At 40.3% G+C, this 17,361-nt stretch overlaps 1 protein-coding gene and 1 long non-coding RNA gene across 2 annotated transcripts; both read left to right on the forward strand.

Annotated features, from left to right (window-relative positions):
- Positions 1 to 869: 869 nt before the first annotated feature.
- Positions 870 to 2,354, forward strand: BTD (biotinidase). Its single transcript, XM_023530597.1, has one exon. The coding sequence runs from the start codon at positions 887 to 889 to the stop codon at positions 2,036 to 2,038; it is 1,152 nt and encodes a 383-aa protein (XP_023386365.1). The 5' UTR covers positions 870 to 886; the 3' UTR covers positions 2,039 to 2,354.
- Positions 2,355 to 7,255: 4,901 nt separating this feature from the next.
- On the forward strand, positions 7,256 to 7,697 carry LOC111739491. Its single transcript, XR_002780294.1, has 2 exons — positions 7,256 to 7,320; positions 7,454 to 7,697. It is a non-coding gene; the product is annotated as an uncharacterized LOC111739491 (long non-coding RNA).
- The last annotated feature ends 9,664 nt before the right edge of the window (positions 7,698 to 17,361 follow it).

The raw sequence follows: 17,361 nt of genomic DNA on the forward strand, positions 1-17,361 counted from the left end.
TCCCTTCTCTTTTTTTATTTTTATTTTTTTATGCCTACAGCACCTGGTCTTCCTAGGTGGTCTCTCATCCAAGTACTAACCAGGCCCCACCCTGCTTAGCTTCCGAGATCAGACGGGATCGGGCACATTCAGTAAATATATTCTTATTAAACAAACAGAAGTAAAAAATAATGAAAGCCCACCTTTACCACACTCCACCCCACCCCTCATTCTATTTTCTTTCCTAGAGAAACTGCCATCAACAATTTGACGGGCGTCCAACTATATTCTTTTATTCATTTTATAATTATCGACATCCTCTTTTTTAGCATGCTATATGGTTATTTTTTAAACTCTTGCTATTATAAACAATGTTTCAATGACTATCCTTATACATATAGTATTATAAACATGTCTAAGTTCTTCTCTATTGTAAACATGTCTGTAAGGTAAGATTGCTAGAAATGGAATTTCTCAGCAAAGGATATGCACATTTTAAAATTATTTTAAAGAGTACCAAATTTCACCATTAAAAGACTTTTTTCACTTTACATCCCCAGTAATAGTGTATGAGTGCCTGTTTTCCAACCCTTTGGTCAATGTAAGATAGAATCATCTTTTCAATTTTTGCCAGTCTTACAAGGGTGAAAAATATCTCATTATTATTTTAATTTGGATTTCCTTATTACTAATAAGGTTGAGCATCTTCTCATGTTTGTATTTGTTCTTCTGTGGATCACCTGTTCATATCCTTTAGTTTCTCAGTAGTGATTTGTTTTTATTGGACACAATACAGGGACTTTCCTGTTTTAAAATTATAATGCAAAAGGCAGGACTTAAAAATTCCATTATTTATGCATTTATGTATACCTTTTTTTCCCTCTAGGTCCTCCAGCGCCTGAGTTGTATGGCCATCAAGGGAGATATGTTCCTAGTGGCCAATCTCGGGACGAAGCAGCCTTGTCATAGCAGTGACCAAGGGTGCCCAAGTGATGGAAGATACCAGTTTAACACAAATGTCGTGTTCAGCAATAATGGAACCCTTGTGGACCGCTACCGCAAACACAACCTCTATTTTGAGGCAGCTTTTGATACTCCTCTCCATGTAGATCACATCATCTTTGATACGCCTTTTGCTGGCAAGTTTGGCGTCTTCACTTGCTTTGATATATTGTTCTTTGACCCTGCCATCAGACTCCTCAGAGACACTGAGGTGAAGCACATCGTGTTTACGGCTGCCTGGATGAACCAGCTCCCACTCTTGGCAGCTATTCAGATTCAGAGTGCTTTCGCCATAGCCTTTGGTGTCAATTTCCTGGCTGCTAACATCCACCACCCATTTCTGGGGATGACTGGAAGTGGCATACACACCCCTCTGAAGTCTTTTTGGCACCATGACATGGAAAACCTCACAGGTCACCTTATAATTGCCCAGGTATCCAAAAATCCACAGAGTCTCGTTAGTATAGAGAATGCCACAGATAAAATGGACCCATCCCATAGTAAGTTTTTGGAAATCTTGGCAGGTGATCCATACTGTGAGAAGGATTCTCAGGAAGTCCATTGTGATAGAGCCACCACATGGAACATGAACGCACCTCTCACGTTTCACTCTGAGATGATGTATGATGATTTTACCCTGGTCCCAGTAGAGGAAATGGAAGGCTATCTCCGAGTTTGTGCAAATGGCCTCTGCTGTCATTTACTTTACCAGAGGCCCACTTTGTCCAAAGAGCTGTATGCCCTGGGGGTCTTTGATGACCTTCACACGGTGCACGGCACTTACTATGTTCAAGTTTGCGCCCTGGTCAAGTGTGGGGGTCTTGGCTTTGACACCTGTGGGCAAGAGATCACAGAGGCGACGGGGGTATTTGAGTTTCACCTTTGGGGGAACTTCAGTACTTCCTATATCTTTCCTCTGCTCCTGACCTCAGGGATGACCCTGGAAACCCCTGACCAGCTCGGCTGGGAGAATGACCACTATTTCCTGAGGAAGAGGAGACTGTCCTCTGGCCTAGTGACGGCGGCCCTCTATGGGCGGTTGTACGAGAGGGATTAGGAGAAGTGTGGGGCGGGCAGTGGCCACTGCATGGACAGCCCTGCACTTGCACAGGCCACAGCTCACAAGCACCGGGACCACCTCTTCCCCCATCCTGGGAGCTGGGGGAAGAAGTAGGGGAGACAGATTGATTCCCCCAGTGTGTCTAGTATGAAATGTCCTCTTAAGTGGAAATTATTGAGATGTTTTCTGGTATTTTCTACCCACATTTATCTTTTTCAAGCCACACCTTCCTCCAGCAAATCTCTTACTGTACAACTGGTTTTAAGAGTGAAAAAAATTACAGTTTATATTTTATAAATCCTTAAATCAGTGAGGTGTGTGTCTATATGTTTCTTGTTCTTTGTTGATCAGTGACACCTAAGACATACAAGTATTTCACAAGCCTCCAACATTTTCTAAGGGAAGAAACAAACTCAGAGCAAAAGCTGCATTAGAAATGGCTGCCGAGGGGCCCATTTCCATGCTGATCGACCAGAAGTCTATTCAGATGAAGTGATAACACCAGAGCCACCAGCAACACCAGAAACGTGGATCTTGAAGCAGCTTTAAAAACAGAAGGGAAGTTTTTCTCATATCTGCCTTTCGGTAAACGGAATGTTTCAGGCAGAGCTTGGAATAACTGGCAAGAGGGGGGGGTTGGAAAAAAGTGCTGAAGAGAGGGGCAGCAGTGGGAAGGTATGAGTAATAGGATTCTTTCTGCACAACGTGTCTCATCTAGGGATTCCAGAGACCTTAATAAATCACACTAGCTTTGGGCAAGAGCCTTATGATTGCCCAACTGTGCAGGACAGAATGATGCTGGTAGAATCTACTTCGCCCCCAGGAGGGCCTTCCTTTTGCAGAGAGGCAGCCCACCTCTTGAAGAGAAGATGGGATACCTGCCACAGAGGTTGGCCTGCTTTAGTCATTCGTGATTTAATCACCCAACAGGTGTTTTTGGAGAACCTATCTGGTACAGAGTAAGGAGCTCACCATATTCATTCTAGATGCAAAATCATATTGTGTGTAAAGACATTGTTAGGCCACTGATTTCTGAATTATTTATAACTGACATTTCAGCATCATTTTGACTCTGCCTAGTAACTGTTTCCAATCATTAAAGTGTAAAATTTTTAAAGAGCATGGATAATTAGTCACCTGTGGCTTGTCTAGTCAATGTTGTGACTATTTAGTTTTATCCCCTCTTTAAATTAGGTTTTTGAAAACAGTATATGCATACATATATAATTACATAAGGTAAAAAAATGAAATTTATTTCCCACTCCCCTGCAAAGTCCAGGACTTTTTCTGGCTTTTAGGCAGGATAATAAAGAGCACAGATCCTAGAATCAGACTCTCCAGGTTTATTGCCTTGGTCTCACGGTTAACCTTGCACCAGGAAGACCTTGGACAATTTGTTTAAACCTTGTAATGCCCCAGTTTTCTCATTCATAGAATGTGTACTGAATAATCCATGTAGGAAAGAAGCCAAGTCCCTGTTGACTCACTGCCCACCAGCCCGCAAAGGCCTGGAATGAATCACATCTTCAGGGAATACACAGGAACAACTCGGATTCCTGAGGAAGCCCTGGGAAGTCCTCCTGGGGTGGGAGTGGGACCTCTCCCACCAGATAGCAGAGCTCGCCTCCCTGGGGAGTGAGCCGGCAGGCAGCATGTGGCTCCTGGTGTGGTTGTCAGCCACCCCTTTAGCTTCCTTGCCCCATGCCCCAGAGAAACAGAAATTATCTTAAAAATGCACTTTGTTCCTCATGCCAAGATGATTGAAATCAGCCTGAGAAAGAGACAGAGGGTCTGGTCCTAAATACAGTCTTGGGGGAACTACTTCACCCAATAAACATTTATGAAGCGCCTGCCGAATACGCATTCTGTCCTCCTGAGCAGAACTCCTAGAACTTTTCCTGAGTTACTTTCTACCAACAATTCAGAACAATCTGCCCATGAAGTAGAAATGAGGGGAGAACTAAATAATGGTGGTGAAACGAAATGATTTTTACAATCAAAAGAAGTAGCTGCCAGATGGCAGAGCGAAGTGGAGGAGAGGAACATGAGTAAAATAAATCATTTCCAGGAAAAAAAAAATGCACCTATGACTCATGGTTGCGATATGTTTTTGTCAACTGTGATCCTGAAATTCAGGAAGCAAATGGCAGTCTTGACTATAACACAGGCAAGAAATCAAATGTATTTTTGGTTGAATCAGACTTGGGGGAAGTGGCTTGGTTCATGCGGTTTCTCATGTAGGTGCAGCTGTGCCTGTCTGTGGTTTTCCTCACAGAGGAAGTGAGAGACAAATGAGCTGTGTTCACACTGCACTTAAAAAAGGCCTGTTTCTAGAGGAGGCAAACCATGCCCTGCATGCAGATCGTTCGGCCCTCATGCCTGAGGGGCGAGCCTGGAGGTAGCCCCTGCTGCGGGAAACCCACCTGGGCCACCCCTTACCCACAGGTAGCCCTGTTTAGTAGCTTGTGACCATTGCACACTGGACCAGAATTAGGCACCTGGCCAAAGACCAGCCAGTCAGAATGCAGGTCGGTAGACTCTGTGGTGGCCTGGCACCCAAGCTCTGCTCAGAGAGGCACGATGGTGACTCAGCCGCTTGGATTTGCAATTGAAATTCAGAACTGCTCAAACTAAATAAATGTTTTCTCAACGAAATGGATTTATACATTGCAGAACTTTTTAAAAAAGTTTTACTAGTATGAAATGTCATGCAAAAATGTCCAGATCGAAAACAAATGCTGATGTGACATGAGGATCTGTGAGCAGGACTGCTGTGGAGGCCTTCAGTCTTTCAATGCCAAGTCTCCTTCCTTGTATTTGCTGCCTGTTCCCACACAGTTACCTCCAGCCTTACTGGCTTACAACAATCACGGACACGACTAACACATGGTGTCTGTCCATCAAAAATCTGGGAGCAGACTCGCTGGGTGGTTCTGGCTCAAGGTCTCTCATGAGGCTGCCGTCAAGATGACAGCCAGGGCTGTGGTCAGCTGAAGCTTTCACTGGAGATGGAGGGTGTTATTGGTAATTATGTCCCCCAAAAAGGTATGTTGAAGTTTTAACCCCCAGACCTCAGAATGTGACCTTATTTGGAAAGAGGGTCTTTGTAGATATGATTAAGATGTAAGTTGAGGTCACGTGGTCACACTAGAGTAGGGTGACCGTTTAATCCAACATGTTAGATGCCCTTACAAGAAGAGAAGGCATACACACGCGCCAGGCAGAGTCATCAACCAGCCTGGTGTGATGTCGACCAATGTTTTTCAAAGGGTGATCCCAAACCAATAGCACCTCGGAACGTGTTAGAAACACAAATTCTTGGGCTCCACCCCAGATTTGCTGGAGCAGAAGCTCGGGCCAGTGCCCAGCAGCGTATTCTGATCTTGGTCAAGTGTGAGACCAAAGCAGGTGTGCAGGCCCTAGACTTCAGCTCCTCACACCAATCTCTGAAACAGGCAAGTGCGCCCGTTTTATAAAAGAGGAAACTGAGGCTTGGAAGGGCAGGGGCTTGCCCAAGGCCAAACAGCACCCCAGTAACAGAGCTAGAACGTGGAGATCCCGCCCCAGGACCAAGGCACAGCTAGTTTCTGGATTGCTGACCCAGAACTGTCATCTCTTCTCTGGTTTTCAACACATTATCACCCTGTCTGGGTGACCTTTTAATCATTCAAACATATTACCCTGCTTTTATTTAGCCAAAGACAAAGTAGTAGGGAAATATAATTTATAGTTAAGCAATTGCCTTTCATCAGGTTCCATGTACTTTTGAGAGTTCATGAAAGACTTCATGGGAATGCAGAAAGCTTATTTTTTTAAATTATTTTTTTAATTTACTTTCAAGTATACAGTACATTGGTTAGACATCTATATAGTTAATAAAATGATCCCCTCAATTGCTCCCTCCTTCCCTTGACCCTCCACCCTGCATTAATGCTAACTGCATTCCCTAGGCTGTGCTCCCCATTCCCATGACCATCCAGCAGCTACTAATTTGTACTTCTTTAGCCCTTTACCCCATTCTCTCAGCCCCTCAAACCCCCTTCCTCTCTGTCCAACACCAAAGTGTCCACTATATTTGTGAGTCTGTTTTTAATTAGTTTGTTCTTTTTATTCTTTAGATTCTGCATAGAAGTGAAATCATATAGTGTTTACCTTTGTCTGACTTAAATATCTTCTAGGTCCATCAAAGCAATATCTTGTTCCATCCCCTTCTTTTTCATACGTAGGGGTCTTGTTTTCTTATCCTTCCAGCCACTCTATCTTTTGGTTGGAGCACTTAATTCTTTTCCGTTTAGGGTATTTATTGATAGGAATGTAGTTGTTACCATTCTTTATTCCTGTTTTTCATACAAGAAAATTTATTGAACTAATTAATTTATTTGCAATTATTTCAAGAATAATCCCTTTTTTCAGTTCCAATGTGAGAAAACTCACAGTGGAATGCTCCTGTAATCTTTTAATGTGGTGCTTCAACGTTTTTGAATAAAATATGTAGGACGGTTGCTTCTTTTTATGTTTACTGCACATGTCTTTATCAAACTTTCCACCACATTGAAAGGTCCAAGCAAGCTCGATGATCCATTTTATCAATACTTTAAGTGTTTACAATTTCTGAAATATTATCATCTGATTTAGGCAGAATGAAATCTTAGATACTGTGTCCTTTGACCTCAAGGCTTGGCTTGTAGTTTCTCTTCTGAATCCCGAGTCTATCACAGTAGAATCCTAGTGTGTTAACTAAAGATATCAGTACACTAAAGGGAAGACTCCACTTTTCTTATTTCCATTCGAAACATACCGACAGGAAGTGTAAAGGATCAGCATTTTACATTTTCTTTGAATGTAATGGTTGAAACTCGTCCCATTGACCTGGAAGAACTGTAGGGTTCTAAAGTGATTCCTGAATAATCCAAGAAAGACAAAATTGCACAGTGTGACTTTAAGATAAGATGCATCTGGGGGTTCTAATTCTTTAAAAATTGTTTGTCCAACCATGAGTATCTTATGACTCACATAAAATCAGGTGAAAATTAAACATTTGCTCCTTGTAAAATACTGTGCTAGAAATCCTAGAGTATGCAGTCAGTCACATAAGAAAAGACTGTTACTTTTAGAGAGAGCTTATTATCTAGTGTTCATATACACACAGGATTTAAACACACACACACACACACACATCAGTAAAGGCTGTTATGGAAGACTGTATTTTCTAAAAATAGCTGTGACAATATTTTCGGTCCCACTGACTCTTCCAGACCTTTGTCAGTCCCTATCAAGAGGTAGGTGGGATTTATGCTTCTTCCTTTGACCCTGGGTACTGCCTCGATGACCAGAATGAGGCAGACGTGACACTGGTGACTTCCAAAGCTAGGTCACGGTGGATGACGCTGCTCCTGTGGGCTCTCTCTCCAGGCTCTCCCCCTTGGAACACGAAGACCATATTCTGCAGAAACAGAGGCCTCATGGGGAGACTCACGAGGAGGGAAATCAAGGCTTCTGGCCCCCAGCCCAGTCGAGCTCCCAGCTGACAGCAGGGCCTGCTTCCCAGCCATCTGAGGGGCTCCTCTTGGAAGCAGGTCCTCCGGTGCTCAGATGCACTGCCCCAGCCTGCAGAGCAGAGACGAGCCCCACCCCCTCTCCCCTCCAGCCCTGACCACACACGGCCCAAACTGCAGATGCGTGAGTGAAATAAATGATTGTTGTTTAAGCCATTAAGTTTTGAGGTATGCAACAAATGATAGCCATAATTGATTTTAGAAGTTTTTCATATTTGAAGAACTGACAAATTAAAAACTAAAAGAGGCCAGTGTGGCCACACTGTGGTGAGTGAAGGAGCCATGAATTCAGAAAGAGAGGCAGGGCCTGGGTGTGCAGGCCTCACAGGCCATGGTAGCGGCTGGGGTTTATATGGGAAGCACATGGATACTATTGAGCAGAAGAATGACATGGTTGATTAAAATGATTCCTCTGGCTGCTGATGGGTGGCTTCCAGAAGCCTCAACCCCTCCTAAATCATTCATACCTCATGACCAGTCATGAGGCCTTACCGAGGGATGTGAAAAACAGCATTTTAAAGAAAAAAAAAATTTTAATTTATAATAAAATAAATAACAATTTAAGGGAAAAAAAGAAAGTAATTCTTTGAGATTATTTTAAGCTTAACATTTTCTAATATAGTCCTGCGTCAGTTTTTAAGAGACTATCAAACACGTCAAAAGAAAAAAAAAACACTTTACATTTTCAGAAAACTAAAAGTCATTTGTTTTCAGTAAAAAGACACATCTTCAAAGAATGGTTGCAATCCAAATTTTTCAGTCACCATTTTAAAAAGTTTGTGTCCTCTGAACTGTAATGTGCATTTCATTTAAACTGCTCAGTGTTGGGGGGTGACTCACCCTGAGGGTGTGACATGTGTAAGGGTAATCATCAGGTTGATGGAATACAGACAAAGTTATAATAAGAGCCATTATTTTAGCATTATAAATGAATCTAAAAAGGATAAAGAATTTCATCGTTTTGCAATTAATACACCACAATTTGGCCTCTGTATTCTACAGACCCCTGTGAAATTCCGTTTCAGACCTTTCCTAGGGATGGGCAATACACATTGAATATGTAAAATGGACATATATCACAAAACAGATTTGTTCCTGCAAAGCAGTTCAACAAAAAATTAAACAGAATAAGAAATTAAATACTATTTTTAAAGTGCTGGTTTGAGACTAATGTAGAGATCAGGTCTGGCTTCCCCACGACTTGCCATGGGACCTGGAGCACCTTCCCGCCTCTGCAGGCCTGAGGTCCTGGCTCTGTCTGTAAAGGAAGGGGTTAGCTAGATGATTTCAACTCAAACTCCCTTGGGGGCACTCATTCCTTTTCCTCATTGTTTCTAAAATAGTAAATAAGGAAGTAAACAGCTTTCCTACAGACAAGGAAGCTCTTATTATAGAACACTCAGTAAAACAAAGACTTCATTTACAATATGAATCATCTCCCTCCCCCAGGCTGGAGGCTACCCACCCTTTCCCAACTCATTTAACATGTTTAGATTTTCATAATCAGTGTTGTGATTATCTGTTGCTAAGTAACAGAACTACTCTGAAACTTAATGACTTGAAATAATCATTTTAATTTGTTCATGAGTTTGTGGGTCAGGAATTGGGGAAGGGCATAGTTGTGCAGCTGGTCTCTTTCTAGCGAGAGTGGTTAGGCTGGAGAACCCACTTCCGAGATGGTTCCTCCAAGCCCGTGCCTGGCACGCTGACAGGGGCAGCTGGAAGGTTCCGCTGGGCCTCTCCATCTGGTCCTACAGCATGAAAGTCACAGGAGCTAACAGGACATCTCAGGGTTCCCAGAGAGAACGTGATGAGAGACAGGAAGGAGAAGCTGCCAGTTCTGATGGCTGGGGCCAGAAACGAGCTCAGCCGCGCTTCTTCGCATCCTATTAGTAAAGTTGCTGCAGACCCCACCTACTGTAAGGGCGGGAAACACAGACCCCACCCATCAGTGGGAGGAGCATTAAAGAATCTGTGGCTAATTTTAACTCTACCTCAAAGTACGCTGCTATATTGTTATCGATTTTTATTTATTGCGTGCATCCTATGTCCAGGCATAGTGACTCATTTAACCTTTCTAATAACTATGAGATATCTTTCTTAATCCCATTTTACGGATGAGAAAACTGAGGCGGGGGCGGTGGAATTAGGCTGTTTGCAGAGGATCACCCAGCCAGGAGGTGGCAAAGTCAGAATTCCTGCCGGCAGTCTGCCTCCAGAGCCCACATTCTTGTCTCTCTCTCGGGCAGTGCTTCCCACTCGGGCAGTGCTTCCCCAGGCATTTAGGAGGTCCGCCTCGAGGCTGCTGTTCCTGTGTTCTGCTTCCATCCACCTTCTCACCAACCGGATGATGACTCAGGAAAGCCGTTCTTTCCCTCGTCGGATTCCCAGGCCAGATACATTTGTATTCTTGCTTCTGAACACTGCTCCCTCTGCTTTTCCACATTTTGGTTCCACATAAAACATAACAGCCTCCATATCTGTGATGGTTAATTTTAAGTGTCAGTTGGACTGGCAAAACATTATTTCTGGGTGTGTCTGAGAGAATGGCTCTGGAAGAGATTAGCATTTAAAATCAATAAACTGGGTAAAGATCACCCTCCCCGATGCGAGTGGGCATTATCCACTCCGTTGAGGGCCTGAATAGAAGAAAAAGTGGATGGAGCAAAGGCAAACTGGCTCTCTGGGCTTGAGCCTCGGCATCCATCTCTGCCCTCTGCCCTTGGTTTCCTGGTCTCCAGGGTTTTGGACTCAGCAGGATTTACACATTGGCGCCTCTAATTCTCAGGCCTCAGACTGAACGACACCACTGGCTTTCTTGGGGCTCTGGCTTTCTGACCTCCATAACTGCATGAGTCAGTTCTTATAGTAAATCTCCTATATAATTATAATTATCTATTATCTATTATATAATTATATATATTATATATGTATATACTCTACCTATCTTATTGGTTCTGTTTCTCTTGGAGCTATAATTCGGTATACAGTGCCTTAAAAGGGAACACTAGGAAGCCATTAAACACCACGTGTAGTTATTATTTTGTATTTATATACAATATATTGACATGGAAAGAAATTTATAATATAGCAAGTAAAGAAGCAAGTTATAAACAAAATATATAATATAATCCCATTTAGAAAAGATGGCTCATATTCATAATTATAGATTTAGAAAAATAAAATTACCTTTGGTGTTTATCTCCTAGTGGTAAGATTACAGATGGTATTGTTTCTTCCTTTTTGCTTATCTTTCTAAATATTCTACTATAATATGTTACTTTGTAATAAAAATGTTACTGCATACATTTGATGTAAACTGACACAAGCTTTTACTTGATAGTAACTCTTATCAAATACAATTCTATAAGCAAAACATTGCCGTTTAAACAAAACTCAATTTTTCCATAGACCTCCCTTCAAATGTGGAGCATCAACCTTGGTAAATATATAATATGCTTATACCTATGTTTATATTTCCTTATTCTTTGCAGCCATCTAAATTTGGAGGCAATGTAAACCAGTCATTTTTTTAACATTTGTGAAGGAGAAACTAAACAGTACAGATAGGGAAGGCTGTTGAATAGGTATATGTAAAAAGAATTGCTGACAATTTTAGACAATTGCTGACAATTTTGCACGGAGTCATGCAAATACCATCTGCCATTTTGAAACATTAAAACTACCATTTTGAAACATTTTTCCTAATTAAAAAATATATGTGCATACAATTTTTTCCATATAATGACTCTTGAGTTTTTAGGAAACTATTTTTAGCCTTCACCCTTTTAAGAGCCACAATCACAAAACATCTCCTCCCATCTAGAGAACCAGCACCCAGCAGAGCATAAACATTCAAGGTATTTATGGCATATCTCAATTTTGTCCTAATTTCTTTGGCTCTGTCCTCTCTTTTCCCCAAATTGGGTTTGTGAAATGGGTAGTAGGTGAATTGAATGCTACACTCCAAGTAAGACTCTGAGTCTATTCTATTAATGAAGTGCAAAAGAAGTCACAAATTGAATTCAGGGGCAGCTTGGTTACTTTTCAGGGCCATTAGCACTAGGTTGCAGGTTTCACAAATCAGTTTTGAACGTGAAAGCTCATTATTATTTAAAGTAAATTCCAGAAATTATCATTTCATTTGTTAATATTCCAGTATTTCTAAAAGTTAAGGACTACTTTTAAAAGCATAACCGCATTATTATTATCATACTTAGAGGACATTATCTATACTTCCTTAATATGGTCAATTACTCAGTATTCAGGGTTTCAGTAATTTCAAATGTCACAATTGCTTTTCCACTATTTTGATATGTAATTTACATACCATAAAATTCACTGCTTTAAAGCGTACAAATCAATGGTTTTAGTATATTCACGGAGTCATGCAAATACCATCGCTAATTACTTTTAGAATATTTCATCACCCCCAAAAAGAAATGTACCCCCATCACTTCCATTCCTGCTTCTCTCATCCTCTGGCAATCACTATTATACTTTCTATCTCTATGGAGTTATCTATTCTGAACTTTTTATATAAATGGAATCATACAATATATGGCCTTTTGTTCCTGCCTTCTTTCATTTAGTGTAATGTTTTCAAGGTTGGTTCATCTATGTGTAAGTACTTCATTGTTTTTTATGGCTGAATAATATTTCGTTATATAGCTATAACAGATTTTGATTATCCATTCATCAGTTGATGGGCATTGAGTTGTTTCCAGTTTCGGGCTATTATAAATAATGCTGCTACAAACATTTATGTGAAGTTTTTGTGTGAACATATTGTTTTCAGTTCCGTGGATATATACGTAGGAGTGGAATTGCTGGGTCATATGCTAAGTCCATGTTTAATTATTTGAGGAACTGCCAGACTATTTTTCAAAGAGGCTGCATCATTTTACATCCCTATCAGCAATGAATTAGGGTTTACATTTCTTCACATTCTTGCCAATGCTTGTTATTGTCTCTTTTACAAAATTATAGCCATCCTGATGGCTGCGAGGTGGTTTCTCATCATGATTTTGATTTGCATTTCCCTGATGGCTAATGATGTTGAACATCTTTTCAAGTGCTTATTGGCCATCTGTATATCTTCTTTAAAGAAATTATTAAAATCCTTTGCCCATTTAAAAAATTGAATTACTTGTCTTTTGAGTCGTAGGAGCTCTTTGTATATTCTGGATATTAAACTCTTATCAGATATATGACTTACAAATATTTTCTCCATTCTGTTGGTTGTATTTTTACTTTCTTGATAGTGTGTCTTTTGATACCCAAAAGTTTTTAATTTTGATGAAGTCCCATTTATCTTTTTTTCCCCCTTTGGTTTTTATTCTTTTGGTGTCATACCTAAGAAAACATACCTAATCCAGATTTATAGTTATGTTTTCTTCTAAGAGTTTTATAGTTTTAGCTCTTATATTTAGATCTATTTAATTTTTGTACATGTTGTGAGATAGGGGTCCAAATTCATTCTTTTGCATGTGGACGTCTAGCTATCCCAGCATCATTTGTTGAAAGATTATTCTTTCTCTATCGTATTGTCTTAGTACCTTTATTGAAATCTATTGACCAAAGATGTATATATTTATTTCTAGACTCTCAATTCTATTCCATTGATCTATATGTCTATCTTTAAGCAGGTACCACACTATCCTGATTACTGTAGCTTTGTAGTGAGTTTTAAAATTGGGAAGTGTGAGTCCTCTTTATTTCTCTTTATTAAAGTTGAGTTATTCTGGGTCCTTTGCAGGTCCACACGAATTTCAGTGTCAGCTCATCATTTTCTGCCAAAAAGGCAGTGGAATTTTTAATAGGGATTGCATTAAATTTATAGATCAATTTGGCAAATATTGCCATTTTAACAATATTGTCTTCCAATTCATGAACACGTGGTATCTATTTATTTAGTTATTCTTTAATGTCTTCCGATGATGTTTTGTAGTTTTTAGTGTACAAGTTTTATGCTTTCTTTGTTAAATTTATTCCCAGGTTTTTTTTTTTTTTGGATGATATTATAAATGGAATTTTCTTAATTTTAGTTTTGAACTGTCCATTGAAGGGTATAAAAATACAATTGATTTTTGTATATTGATCTTGTATACAGCAACCTTGCTGATCTTATTAGCACTACTTTTTTGGTGGATTCCTTAGGCTTTTCTAATATAAGATCATGTCATCTACAAATAGATTACCTTCTTTCTTTTCAATATGGATGTCTTTTACTTCTTTTTCCTAGTTGTTCTGGCTAGAACCTCTAGTACAATGTTGAGTAGATGTGGTGAGAGTGGACATCTTGTCTTGTTCATGATCTTAGGGAGAAAACTTTTAGTCATTCATCATTAAGTTTGATGTTAGCTGTCAGCTTTTCATTGATGCTCTTTATCAGGTTGAGAAAGTTTCCTTCTATTTCTAGTGTTATCATGAAAGGGTGTTGAATTTTGTCAAATGCCCTTTCTCTATCAATAATCAGGTGTTTCTTCCCCTTTACTGTGTTGTCATGGGGTATTACATTGACTTATTTTTGTATGATAAAACTATCTTGTATTCCTGGGATAAATGCTGTTTGGTCATGGTGGATGCTCTTTTGTGTTGATAGATTCAATTTGATAGTATTTTTGATGATTTTTGCATTTGTGTTCATAAGGGATATTCATGGTCTATAATACTTTCTAGACAATAACGGACAATATAATAATGACAATCCTTTGGGAATGAGGCTTTGTTTTGTTTTTTTCTGGCGGCCGCTAGGCTGCATTGGCTATGTTGGCTGTTGTCAAAGGCTACTGCAGAGCTGGAATGAAGAATGCAACTAGAGTGAGTATAACAAAGGTCACTGTTCTTACCGAGATTCAGAGGTCCTTGCTCTGCCCCTTTCGCTGACATCACTTGGCAAAAGCTGTTAGATAATGTACAGTATCTTATGCTATTCCTGTTAGTCACCTAACTGCAGGCAACCCATGGCCTTTCCTCCCATACCCCTAACACACTTATTGGAACCTACATGTGCGAGAAAGGTCTTCTCCAGAAGTTCCTTCTCCTTGAATTCTCTTCATTCACATTCTCTTAGATTTTGGCACGTCTTACCATGAATATTAGAACCACAAGTAACTTTTCTCTCATTCATGCTAGGTCCTGCTATCTTTGTGGCAGACATGAGGGTTCAAGAAGCAGGACATCAAGTGATTCAGTCAACATAAAAAACGCATTTGGGTTGTTTCTATAAGGTCTGAGGCAATATTACTCACAGTACAGTACCTGCTGTTACTCTGGGTACAGAAATGAACTAACTTGCCATTTTGGGGAGGTGAGATTTACATTAGCATAGAGTCTGAGTTTAGAGCTTAGTGCCAACTGGTCCAATGCCAAGCATTGTGCCATCTTCATTTTTAGCTGAAGGTGAAGCAAGTTACATGCCATGGACAGGATAGCTGAGCCAGCGGGCATCTAAGAAACACTTTCAATCAACCCAGGTCCCCTCTCTTCAAATGACAAGTGATCCTTGGGTTAACCTATCACATGCTTTTGGGTTAACCTCAGTAGAACCCTCATATTTGCTTTTGTAGATTAGTTCACCATCTCTCTATCCTTTCCTGCTTCCATTACTTACTTCAACATTCTTCTTCAGCACAATCTTATGGTGTCTCACATCATAAATTCTATAATCCCTAGTGCATAGGACCTCCCCCAAACATCAAAATCTCAAATATCTATCCAGTCATTCTCACAAATCTTTCTCTACAGAGTAATCAACATCTGATATCCTTCTTGTCTGTCTTCCTGACTAAAACATCAGCTTCCTGAAGGCAGGGACTTTATAAGGTTCGTCATTGTATCCTTGGTGTTTAAAACAGTGCCGCAGAGTCTGTACTCAAGAAACTATTTGTTGAAGGGCTAAATAGGCCTAAAAAAGGTAAAAAAAATCCCACCCTTCCCCTTAGAGAATGGTGAAGAGGAAGAAATATCTTAAGTGGAAATACCACTTCAGCCTGTATTTCAATCCTAAGATAGATAATCATGAGAAAGGTCAGAAGTGTGAAATAGCCACAAGGAAATGAAAAATTACACAAAAAGAGGAATGAAGCAGGGGAATGGAGAATTATACAAATTCTAGAGAGGGTGAGATGGAGAAATAATCTAGATAGTGGAGAGCTTTATACATCAGTATTTTTAATGAAAGTAGTCATTAGCCAAGCTTCATTTTTCTATCTTTTGTTCGATTAGGCTGATTGGGAAGGGATAGTCACAGTAAGACACAAGCGGGGACCGGTGCTACATTCTTCTGGAGTTTGAGGTAGACAAAAAGTTTGGTTCTTCACCTTTGGAAAAGAGCACATCCAACACCTAATCAATCAGTTTTGTACTGCCAAGGAAGAAATTACCAATTCAAAATACAGTATTGCTACCCAGTTTTACATCTGAACCACCTACCAAGGGGTACCACAAGCAGGGAAAGAGCAGGCAGAAAACAGACTACCAAGCACATCCACAGATAAATTGAAAACAAGGACAAAGTGGCTGGTGTATCATTTCAGGGCTAAGTGAATTGTGGAAACTGAACTCAAACTACCCTTTCCCAATGGGCAGAGAGCCAAGCTGCCCCATCTTACCAATGTTGGGTATGGCCATGTGAATTGCTTTGGCCAGTGGAGTATCAGCACATGAAATACACGAAGTATACACTGTGTGTGGTCAGGGTTGCCTTCTTGTGCTTCTGTCATTACTAGAGAACTTCTGGACTTTAGTATTCTAGCCCAAGTTTGAAGAGGAACACAAATGGAGTAGACCCAAGCCCAACTCATGGCCTGTAGTCAAACCCAGCCAGAGCTCTAGTGTGAAGCAGAATCACTCTGGCAAGTCTGGCAGCCAACCTGCAAAAGCATGAACGAGAATCATTAAGTTGATGCCATTCTCTTAGGCTCCATCATGAGGGCTAAAACACCTCTTCGTTTAGTGCTATATGCTCAGAGCCTAGCAGTTTGTTACATAGCAGGTGTTAACATCTGTTGTGGTCACTTTTGTTTCTTCCAAAATTAGTGACCTAGGAGAATAAAACTGAAAGGAACTTACGTAATTTAGTAGTCAAGCATGTGGTGCAACTGCAAAATCAATTTCAATGAGGATCGTAAAGCATATTAAGGGTTATTAGGTCGGTAAGAGCACTGCCTGGATTTATAGTACCTACCTCACAGAACAGTTGCGTGGATTAAGAGATGTATTTCAGGTACTTAGAATCTTGCCTTGGTACATGATAAAGCACCATATAGGCATTTTATTATTGCCAGCATAAGATGGTTTTGAGCAGGGTTACTGAAGTCCTCTTCGCCTGCTCCTCCCATCACCTATTTATATCTACTTGTTCTCACTTTTGTTATCTCATCTCTGCACATGTTAAGCTCTTTTGTAGGTTTTCATGATCTTTTTATGCCCAGGAATGCTAAGGGCCGATATCTATTTCACCCACCTCCCCTCTACCAACCATTTTAAGAAATGATTTTGTTCTTTTCACCTAGGCTATCATTGGCAACTCTCTCCCCCTGATCAAATCGTATTTGTTACTCAATATCCAGTCTAAATGCCACTCTTTCACGAAGCCTATTCTGATCTTCCTTCCCAAAGGAATCTGCTTGTTCTTTGAAACTCCTTAGCAATTCATCTCTACCTCAATTATACTCTTATACTTGCTCCTCTCAGGTATATATGCCTCTCCATGATGACACTATAAGCTCAGAGAGTATAAGACTACAATTCCTAGGCTTA

The sequence above is a fragment of the Pteropus vampyrus genome, unplaced genomic scaffold (genome assembly GCF_000151845.1).
Source record: "Pteropus vampyrus isolate Shadow unplaced genomic scaffold, Pvam_2.0 Scaffold1, whole genome shotgun sequence".
Taxonomy (NCBI): Eukaryota; Metazoa; Chordata; class Mammalia; order Chiroptera; family Pteropodidae; genus Pteropus; species Pteropus vampyrus.

Coding starts and splice junctions, on each gene's coding strand:
- BTD (XM_023530597.1), top strand. CDS start 887: ATGGCCATCAAGGGAGATATGTTCCTAGTGGCCAATCTCGGGACGAAG.